The sequence below is a fragment of the Echinops telfairi genome, unplaced genomic scaffold (genome assembly GCF_000313985.2).
Source record: "Echinops telfairi isolate 266 unplaced genomic scaffold, ASM31398v2 ScPeMD7_7425;HRSCAF=8463, whole genome shotgun sequence".
Classification (NCBI taxonomy): domain Eukaryota; kingdom Metazoa; phylum Chordata; class Mammalia; order Afrosoricida; family Tenrecidae; genus Echinops; species Echinops telfairi.
The window spans coordinates 1,666,784-1,676,641 of record NW_022111325.1 but is presented as its reverse complement, the minus strand read 5'-3'; the positions used below and the strand labels follow the sequence as shown (position 1 = coordinate 1,676,641).

The 9,858-nt window shown below is 57.6% G+C and overlaps 2 protein-coding genes across 2 annotated transcripts in view; one reads left to right on the top strand and one right to left on the bottom strand.

The window, feature by feature from the left end:
• Positions 1-10: 10 nt before the first annotated feature.
• On the bottom strand, positions 11-3,674 carry CKS1B (CDC28 protein kinase regulatory subunit 1B). Its single transcript, XM_004714651.2, has 3 exons — positions 3,202-3,674; positions 811-938; positions 11-301 (listed from the first exon to the last, which is right to left on the bottom strand). Exons 1-3 carry the CDS (start codon positions 3,258-3,260, stop codon positions 249-251), a joined length of 240 nt encoding a protein of 79 aa, XP_004714708.1. The 5' UTR covers positions 3,261-3,674; the 3' UTR covers positions 11-248.
• A 2,667-nt stretch (positions 3,675-6,341) lies between these two features.
• Positions 6,342-9,858, top strand: part of SHC1 (SHC adaptor protein 1) — a 7,251-nt gene continuing 3,734 nt past the window's right edge. The window contains exons 1-8 of the mRNA XM_045298350.1: positions 6,342-7,104; positions 7,683-7,753; positions 8,222-8,285; positions 8,441-8,560; positions 8,740-8,793; positions 8,950-9,001; positions 9,207-9,333; positions 9,554-9,620. Coding sequence (XP_045154285.1) covers positions 6,607-7,104; positions 7,683-7,753; positions 8,222-8,285; positions 8,441-8,560; positions 8,740-8,793; positions 8,950-9,001; positions 9,207-9,333; positions 9,554-9,620 — 1,053 coding nt within the window. The 5' untranslated portion in view covers positions 6,342-6,606. The remainder of the gene's footprint in view (positions 7,105-7,682; positions 7,754-8,221; positions 8,286-8,440; positions 8,561-8,739; positions 8,794-8,949; positions 9,002-9,206; positions 9,334-9,553; positions 9,621-9,858) is intronic.

Sequence of the window (9,858 nt, the reverse complement as noted above, 5' to 3'; positions counted from 1 at the left end):
TCTGCTGGACACAGCCCACCATGGCTGCTGGGGACACGGGCAGCTGAGACCGGGGCCCACAGAGCACAGCTGGCAGGGCGGTGTGGCTCTGCACATGCGGCAAAGCACGCACCGGCACATTCAAACAGTGTGGGGAACGTCCTTTAAATATCAGAGTGAGAAACATCAGAGAAGGCAACATTATTAGAGAGATGTTAGCAAGAAAGGAAGGCTGGAACAGCTTGAGGCTGAAAAGTGGCTTGCTCGCTTCATTTCTTTGGCTTCTTGGGCAGCGGCCGCCGGAACAGCAAGATGTGAGGTTCTGGAAGAGGGAGTGACACCTGAGAGAACGGCTCACACAACCTTCTGGGTGCACAGGATCTAGTCTATCCCAGCCCGCTCCAGCCCCCCGGCATCACCCACTCAGAGTTCTGTAATGGAATCATGAAGCATATGGCCTGAGCGGCAGACCCAGAAGTCGGGCCCATCTGCCAAGTACAGAATTGTTAATATCAGGTCTTCTGCTAACTCTGGACAGCCCTGGGTGTCCTTTATTAGTTTTGCCTGGCAGCTGGGTGCCTGGTGTCTTACCAAGAAATAGGCTTCCCTTGGCTCATTTGGAATACATCCAGGAATTGGCTCTCTAATGGGGAGCAGGGGCTGTAGCCTCACAAACACCCCTCCTGCTCCCCTCCCCCCATACTTCACTCTACTTTGGGTCACTCTGGTTATTCTAGATGGCTGATGGAAAGGGGCCAGTAAAAGTAACACCCTCCACTTTCTGTTATGCAGTCTCCCTTCCGTGTAGCAGCTTCCGGCCGCACCACTGACCTGGTTCATGGATCATATAATGGACCCATCCCTGACTCTGCTGGACGCCAAGATTCCTCCATTCAGATTCAGACATCAAGTGGGTTTTCGGGACCAGCTTGGCTATATCCTTGGGCAACATGACGTGCCTGGAACAGAAACACGGGGAGGCGGGGTCTTGGAGTCAGTGCTGGGCCTTCCAACTGAGCATCTGCCTTTCCACTCCAGATACACTGAATCAGAGCCTACATTCTACCTAGATCCCCAAGGACCCTGTGAGAATCACCAAGGAATCTTGTTATAAGACTCTGATTCAGTGTATGAGGTAGAAATGGACATTTCCCAGCAGGAGGTCAGACCTGAAGGGACCTGTTTGCCATCCTGGTCAATATTGGTTTGCTTGTTGGATTCAATAGCAAACAAACACTGGGTGAGGGTGGGGGGTGGGAAGGAGCGGGAGTGAAGGAGGCAGTTTGACACCAGTGAGTTTATACAATTGTATTGTGGGATAGAGGCAGCTATAAACACAGACCACGGTATGTAAACTAGACTAAAAGTAAAAATTAACCAGTAATTTAAAGGGACGAGACCCTGAGTTCTGCACACTGCTGATTACATTGTCATGGAACTAAAAATCTTCTGGTTTCTTCCCCCTAGGACATCGGTTCTCAGCCTGTGGGTCTTGACCCCTGGGAGGGGGGTGACGAATTACCCTTTCACAGGGGTCTCCCGATCCGTAACAGTAGTAAAACCAGTTTTGAAGGAGCAACGAAAATAATGTTATGGTTGGGGGGAGAGGGTCACCACAACATGAACTGTATGGAAAGGTGGAGGCATTAGGAAGGTTGAGAACCACTGCCCTAGGAGTATACTAGTGGTTAATCCAGATGGGCGGTGAGCAGGATTGGTAAAGAAGGGATTCCTGGGTGCACCTCAGCAAATCAAACAGAAATGTCTTTCTTAAGTCCTTAACATCCATCCAAAATCTCATTTTCCCAATTCTGAAGGGCTGTGCCAGGAGTCTTTTGGGAAAATCCCATGCTTCCCAACCTAAGGATTAGTCTCTTCACAGTAAAAAAAACCGGACTGATTTGGAATCAGGTTAACCTGGATGCTACTTGCAACATGGAAAGGTACTAAATGCTCTCTCTGGGCTAGAAAGAGGTCTGGAAACAGCTTACATTCCAACAAGCCCAGGGCACAAAGTTTGGCCTCAATGCATAAACAGCAACAACAACAAACCACGCCCACCACCTCCTCCTCTTAAAACCACCACCACCCATTCCTCTGAGACCAACCACCCCTGTACAGCGCACCACCAGGGACGAAGCTAGTGGCTTTCCCCTAAACCCGTGAAGGTGGCTATGCGCATAGTCTTAGTCTGGTTCAGGTGTAAGCAGCTGAGGAAGACAAAATTAATGGTGCCCACCGATGGCCTGGGTCTTTCCCCAAGGCCCTGGCATCAAGATGTCTTTGTATCCATCAACATATGAGGTCTCCCTCCAGTGTCCAGCACCCTCACCCCCGGACCCCCGCTGGGGTGGGCGGCGAGAGACACACCAAGGAAAGCAGGTTTCCGGGTTCTGTCCTCCGAATTGCAGAGGCAAGATGCAAACCAGGGAGTGCTGCCATTCCGATTCAGAGTTACTCCTTTGTCCTCCCTCACTTTCTACGATTTCAGGCAGAGGTGTTTTCTCCTTCGAGCCGCATCTCAGGAAAGTTCCTCTAGGAAGCTTTCCCAGATCTTCCCCCCTTCTTCTGCAGGTCTCAAGTGTCCCCACGACTCCCTGAAAGATCCCTGGGATCGCATTCATCGCCCTTCTGGAGTCTCAGTATGTCCTACAGATTTTACGTTCGCTGAGAGGCTGTCAGTCGGGCGCCCGGGGAGAACACCTGAAACCTATAAGCATTCGGTCACTTATCCACGAAGAGCCAGAGGCTCTTCAAAATCTGAATCTAAAGTTCCCATCTTTGAGGTCCACCTTAATTCGCTTCCCAAGGGTCGCCAGCAGCCAGCACCCAATCGAAAATAAACCCGGCAGCCATCCCGCGGCCCCCAGGCCTCGCTCAGACTGCGAGCAGTTCCCACTCCTCCCGAGTAAGCCTTAGGTCCCTAAAGCAATCTTGGAAGAGGAGGCGTGTACGGGTGGCAAGTTCAGAGATTCGGAAGCCCCGAAGGGCGAAGGCCCCCGGCGCTCTGACCACGCCCACAGAGGCTTCCAAAGTTGCAACCACTTTAGCGTCGCGCCCGGGCGCGTCCCACCCAGAGCGCATGCCCAGAGCGCCTCGCCAACTCCTCCCGTTAACCTCGCGCATGCGCGGGCTCGGTCGCCTAATGCCTCCTGACTAACTTCTCGTGCGCTCGTTTGTCACGGGGTATGGCCTCGCTCGTTCCCCCGCGCCGGCACTAACCTGTACTCGAACTCCTCGTCGTCGTATTTGTCCGAATAGTAAATCTGCTTGTGCGACATGCTCGTTTGGAGGGACTTCGGCCCCTCGCCGCCAACCTCCAAACAACTCCCAGCAGCACGCGCTCCCACCCTCTTTGGCCTCGCTTTCAAACACACCGCCCGCACTTCTTATTGGTCTCTGTAGTCCAAGGCGGGACAGCTCCACCTTCAAGCCTCCGATTGGCTTAGACTTTTTCCTCTTGGGGTTCTCATTGGAGGGTAAGGCTTACGTTGCTCAAGAACCAGCGTGGGTGAAAAATAGGTCTTTTATTGGCTATCACTAAGGGCCGGCGCGTTCTCGCGCTACCATTGGCGGATTTTGGAAAGTGGGATGGGTGAAAGAGGGACTGTGAGGTAGAGGGTCAGGGGTTAGTGAGGCCGGAAGTGAGTGCAATAAAGTTTCTCCAGGGAGGCTGGGTCTGGGGAGAAAGTTGGAGCGGCGACCTGAGCAAGCAGTGGCGCAATCCGGAACCACATAGGCCCGCGGTGCGGTGCGGAGACTCCATGCAGCCCTGGTGAGTCTCGACGCCTTTTCTCCTTAGGTGACCCATACCTCCACCCCGGAACCCCTCTCCCGGGACCCCACTTCCGGTCTTCATTAGTAAGTCCCGCCCTCTGAGACCCCCTCCCCGGAAGTCCCACCTCCCACCTCCGAGGGGCGCTCTCTTACGTTTCCTAGCTCCAGGGGTCGGTCTCCCCCATCCCAGATTTATTTTTCTATTTATTGTCCCTGATTCTACCTGGTCTCTCAGCTCTCCTGGAACCACCATTCCCAGACTTGCTGCCTTCCAAACCCTTACTACGGGAGACTTGCTTCATTCCTCCACGTCGCCGAGGCCCCGTCCTTTTCGCGACAATTCTCCGCTAATTCCCGTCTGTCAAAAAGCCTATCTCCCTGAAGGCTAAATCTTGTGCCTCTAAGAATTATTCGAATTCGTTGAGGCCCCGCCTCCGTAGTAGCCCCGCCCCCGAAGCCCCGCCCTTTCGCGTCCCAGACTAAATGGTCCAGAAACCTCTTCTCCGTGAAGCCTCCGGTGTACACGTCCTAGGGACCACGCCCCCCTGGGCCTTTTATCCTTAGGGGACCCAGGTTATCAGCACCTCTGAAGCTTTGTCTTCAATCTCAAAAGTTACACCTACTTAATACACCCCCAGGTCCTTAGGCTCAGTTTTCCTGAGCTGTCGCGCCTGAGGGTGAGAAGTCAGAGTTCCCATCCCTAACCCTGAGGAGTGAAGGAATAGAGGCGTCCCGTTCCTCTACTCCTCCTAGTCTGGACCGGCCTGTGGTGGGCTGCCCCGAGCGTGGTTGACTTGCTCATAGATGACCACGCCCCTCCCTCCCATCCCAGCCCACTTCGAAGGGCCAACTCTACCCCCCAAACAGCTGTAAATCGTACCTGTACCTCAGGAGTAGGGTAGGGCCGTGGATTCGTTATTGTTTGCCATGTGGGTGTGACAGGAGCCAACGTGTGCAGTGTGGGTGGGGAGCACTGCCCTTTTGGGCGGTTTGATTTATTTTATTTTTAATTTTTTAAAGGGACGCTTTAGCCCCCACCACTTCTCTGGCTCTTCCCATCCCCTCTAAGAGGCGTTCTGGTCTGGGCATTCCTCCCGGCCCCGCTTTTCCTACTGGAAACATTCCTGAGGCTTTCAGCCATTTCCTGCCGCTTCCCGCGCCTCTTTCCTCCTCCCTGCTGGGCTGCGAAGCCCTCGTACCCAATCACCAGGATGCCCAGTAGGCAGTGTCTATTCTCCCTATGCAAATTCGGAGCTAAGCTTCCTCTTTCTTTTCTTCCAAGTGCCCCTACCTGTTGTCACTTAGGATATCCTGGTGTGTGTGTGTGTTTTGTAAGGCTGTGGCAGAATTCTTTCTCATCCTGTCAATGCCTGGAAGCTCGGGCCTTAGGGAATTGAGTGCTAGAATTCCTTTACAGGAGTGGTGGATGGAGTGACAAGCTCGTCTGGGATGAGGAGTAAGGGGAGATGGGAGAGGTTAGCCAAGTATGGAACTCATTTTAAGGATCAGTATTCTCAGTCACTATAATCATACGATGATTTGCTTTTTATTTTCTGAAGCAAATCAGAAGGTAGGGTAATTCTGATGTGAGCCTAGGGGTGTGTGTCTCGGTTACTTCTTGTTTTGGGGTACTTCCTCACTTCCTCTGTGGCCCCTCACGCACAGCTGTGGCGGGAAGCTGTGGCGGGAAGGGTGGGATTGTTCCCTGCGATAGTCTGGGCCCCCTTCTGGCAGCCTTTCTCGTGTTTATTATCATCCATCTGTCCCCTGCCCTCTCGAACTCTTGTGGCCTGTGCCTCCCACTTCTCTTGGAGAACAGTCCCGCTCCCCACTTCCCCCAGCCAGACTCCACACCTGGTCCGAGGGACCCTGGGGACCCTTCCCAGTCACCACCGCAAGAGGGAGGGGTCTGGATCTATTTGGCTGACTTTGGAGCTGAGCCCGGAGGGGCTCCGGTTCTCATGCTGACAGCTTGCGTTTTGCTCACTAGTCCTGAGGAAGGGGCCGAGCCAGTGGCTGGCTCTGGGCCGCTGCTTCGGGCTTGGTAGGTGCCATGCACTCGCCCTGCCTTTCTCTTGGTCCCTCTCTCCACCCACTGGGGACCGCTTCTTTCCCTTCCCACGTCTGTCCATCCAGCCCTCAGCTGTGCTAGCTGAGGAGGCTAATGGCCCAGGCCCCCTGGGGCCACTGCCCCACCGCATGCTATGAGGAGCGGTCGGGGGTGGCCTGGGCTGGAGGACAGGAAAGCAAGTGCTGAGCTCAGGGGTCCCCTCCCTTCCCACCCCCAGCTGTCGCTGTTTCCTCTCTCCTAGTTCCCCCACCACACCTCTCCCTTCCCCCGGCTTCCTGCTCCCCCTCGCCTGCCCGGGTCCGGCTGGGTAGGTCTCCTCTGCTCTCCCGCAGGACTCCTCCCCAGATGACTGGTGGTTTGTTTGGGGGTGGAGGAGGAGGGGGCGTGGCTCTCCTCGCCCTAGCGAGGGTTCTAGGTTGGGGCGGCAGGGCAGTGGGGGCTCAGCCCCTCTGAGCCTGTGAGTCAGCACTGTCCTCGGGATTGGTCTCGCTCCTCGACTCCCCGCCCCTGGGGAGGAGCTAAGCAGCTCGGGGTCCAGCCTGCTCGGCTGGGCTCCGGGCAGAGAAGCAGCTCCACGCTGGGCGGGGATGGGTCCCTATACTGCCTGGGTCTGAGCTGGGCCAGCGAAGCCACCTGTCTCTCTCCCTCCCGGGGACCCTGAGACTCCTGGGCTATAGAGGTCGGCCAGGCTAAGGGCCTGGGGATGCCCCCTGCCTGGCCCCCTTGCCCTGACTGGCAGGGGGGCCGGGCCGGGCCGCAGTACCCCGCTCCCGCCAGCCATGGATCTCCTACCCCCCAAGCCCAAGTACAACCCCCTGCGGAATGAGTCTCTGTCATCGCTGGAGGAGGGGGCCTCTGGGTCCACGCCCCCGGAGGAACTGCCTTCCCCATCGGCTTCATCCCTCGGGCCCATGCTGCCCCCTCTGCCCGGGGACGACAGTCCCACCCCCACCCTGTGCTCCTTCTTCCCCCGGATGAGCAACCTGAAGCTGGCCAACCCAGCTGGGGGGCGCCTGGGGCCGAGAGGGGAGCCAGGACGGGCAGCCGAGGATGGGGAGGGGACCTCAGGGGCCGCCGTGCCGGACTCGGGCCCCCTGCCTCTCCTCCAGGACATGAACAAGCTGAGTGGCGGCGGCGGGCGCAGGACTCGGGTGGAGGGGGGCCGGCTGGGGGGCGAGGAGTGGACCCGCCACGGGAGCTTTGTCAACAAGCCCACGCGGGGCTGGCTGCATCCCAACGACAAAGTCATGGGACCCGGGGTTTCCTACTTGGTTCGGGTGAGTGAACTTCCGCCCTCCGCGCCGCCCGCTCCTTCCCTGCCCGGCTCCCAGCCCCTCCGCTCACCCGACCCCACTGCAGTCTTTGCCCTGCCCTTCCCCAACAAGCCCCTCCTGGTGGGCTCAGTGGCTGCCTCCCATCGCCTCTCTCAAACCTGCCTCCTGTGCCGTAGCCCCTTCCCCGCCTGCTCTGTGGGGCAGGGGCTTCCTTCAGCTGCCTCCCCGCCTCCACCCCTGGCGCTCAGCGAGATGCCGGGTACAGGGTAAACCCCTAGGAAGGGTTGGGGAGAGTGGCTTCGCCCCTCCAGTCTCCTCCCCCTTTCGGAGATGTCACCGGATTGTCTCCACCCCACCCCAGGCCTGGCCCTCCTCTCCAAATTCTCTTCCCAGATGCAGGGGCCCTCTGCGCTGCCCTTCTGTTCCTTCCCCTCCATTTGCCTTGCGTGGTGTGGGTGGTGGCCCACACAGCGTCCTTCCCTCAGGGCCCTCTCACTGAGGAGGGAGGGAACAGGCCTGGGGCTCTTTGTGAAGGGTGGGGGGAAGTCGCTGACTGCCCCCTCCTCCCATCCTTTCCTTAGTATATGGGCTGTGTGGAGGTCCTGCAGTCCATGCGTGCCCTGGACTTCAACACCCGGACTCAAGTCACCAGGTCAGTGGCGAGTGGGTGGGCCATATGGTTAGGGTGCTGGAAGTGTCATATTTCGGGGTGGTAGCCTGGACTGAGAAGGAAGCAAGTCTGCCTGAGTAGGGGTTCTGACTGGACCCTCCATGCCTCCCCAGCCTCGGGGGATGTCAGGGAGGTGGCCACGGCAGCTGGCAGCTGGGGCTTGAGTGGAAAGTGGGGACAGATTGAGGTGGCTGCGGCTTTTGGGAAGGGACCAGAATATGGAGTGGCTGGAAGGGAGTGGGGCTGTAGTCATTGAGGCCCTAACCCAATTCAATCAGCCAGGAAGTGGCCGCTCCGTGTCATCAAATATTAAAGCTCTTAATTCAATCCGCCACGACAAAGAGCCCGGCATGCTCTGGGCGGCTGGCCTGGCCTCCCCCGCCCGCAGCCCGTGGCAGCCCCAGCTGAGTGGGATGCAGGCCCTGGAGTTGAGTCCCCCTCTTTCCCCAGGGAGGCCATCAGTCTGGTGTGTGAGGCTGTGCCGGGTGCCAAGGGGGCCACGAGGAGGAGAAAGGTATCTGGGGCTGATGGGGCTCGGGATACTGTTGAGCGACATGGAGGGAGGGGCAGGAGGAAGACAGGAGGGCACGTGGAGACAAGGCCAAAAGGCAGAGGTGTCGTGTCCTGTGGCTGGGAACCCTCAGCTTCTGACCCCCAGGCCTTTCCTAGCCCTGTAGCCGCCCCCTCAGCTCCATCCTGGGGAGGAGTAACCTGAAATTTGCCGGGATGCCAATCACACTCACAGTCTCCACCAGCAGCCTCAACCTCATGGCGGCTGACTGCAAACAGGTTGGTGTGGGTGTCTGGGCATGAAGGCAAAAAGCTAGGAGAGGGCATTGGTGCCCAGGAGATTATGAGAAGGGCGGCGGGAGCGTGGGAGTGGAGAGGTGGACCAGGGTCGGGGGATCTTGAGGCTTCCTGAAGCACGTGTCACTCCTTCCCTCCCTGTCCCCTACCCTGCCCCTCAGATCATCGCCAACCACCACATGCAGTCCATCTCCTTTGCATCCGGCGGGGACCCGGTGAGTAGGGAAGCCCGTGCAGGTGGTGGGACAGGCAGAAAGAGCTAGACAGGGCATGACTTGCAAGGGCATGTTGGAAGAATCGGGTTGGGGGCCAGGATGGGTGGAGGGTGCAAAATTTAGCTAAATGGTCTTTTCCAACTCCGCCCTCACCAGGACACAGCTGAATATGTTGCCTATGTTGCCAAAGACCCCGTGAATCAGAGAGGTGAGGCGCAGTGGGGGAGCACTGGGTGGGGCCGGCTGTCCCGGAGGCAGGTGAGCAGGACTACCGTCTTCTTTTCCTGCTTGGGGTAGAGAAAAGCAGGGACTCTTGCTGAGGAAGATGTGAACCCCTGCCCATGCTGCCTCTGGCACCACCACCCCTGCCCCGCCCCGCCAGAGCTCACTGACAGCCTCTGCTGTGCCCCCAGCCTGCCACATCTTGGAGTGTCCTGAAGGGCTGGCCCAGGATGTCATCAGCACCATTGGCCAGGCCTTTGAGTTGCGCTTCAAACAGTACCTCAGGAACCCACCCAAGCTGGTCACCCCCCACGACAGGTGAGTGGACGAGGAGGGGGCTGGCAGCTCTTGGGGCCTCACCTAGTTGGGAAAGTGGGTTGGTTCTTCCCATACTTGCACTCAGTGGCCGGGGGCAGGAAGTAACCTGTATGCCCCTCCTTCCCACTTCCTGCTATTCTTATGCTTCCTGTGGCCCATCGTCACAGGAAAGGCTTGGAGGCCCTGTACCCTCCATAGAGCTGCATTCCTGATGACCCAGCCTTTTCATTGTCGGCCCACCCCTCTCTCTGCCTTGCCATTTCTCTGGCCCTTCCTGCCCCGAGGAGGTGAGGGAGGCTATCTTTTCCCTGAGATCCCTACTTGTGCCAACTTGGGCCCGGAGGGACAAACAGTGGAGCCAAGACGTATTGAGGTTAAAAGATTGCATGATTCCTCACCCTCTCCCCCACCTTGGGAGACAGTATGGGGCATGAGCTTCAAGTCAAACCTGAACCGAGACCTCACAGGTTTGCTGCCACCACACCCTGTAGTTTTATGATCTTGGAGAAATCTTCTCACCTAGAC

Bases quoted from the DNA above. Each gene is read 5' to 3' on its own strand.
- CKS1B (XM_004714651.2), bottom strand. From the start codon at position 3,260: ATGTCGCACAAGCAGATTTACTATTCGGACAAATACGACGACGAGGAG. The intron at 939-3,201 runs GTTAGTGCCGGC...TTTCTGTTCCAG, and splicing joins GACGAGGAGTTCGAGTACAG to GCACGTCATGTTGCCCAAGG. The intron at 302-810 runs GTCAGTGGTGCG...TCCCTCTTCCAG, and splicing joins TTATATGATCCATGAACCAG to AACCTCACATCTTGCTGTTC.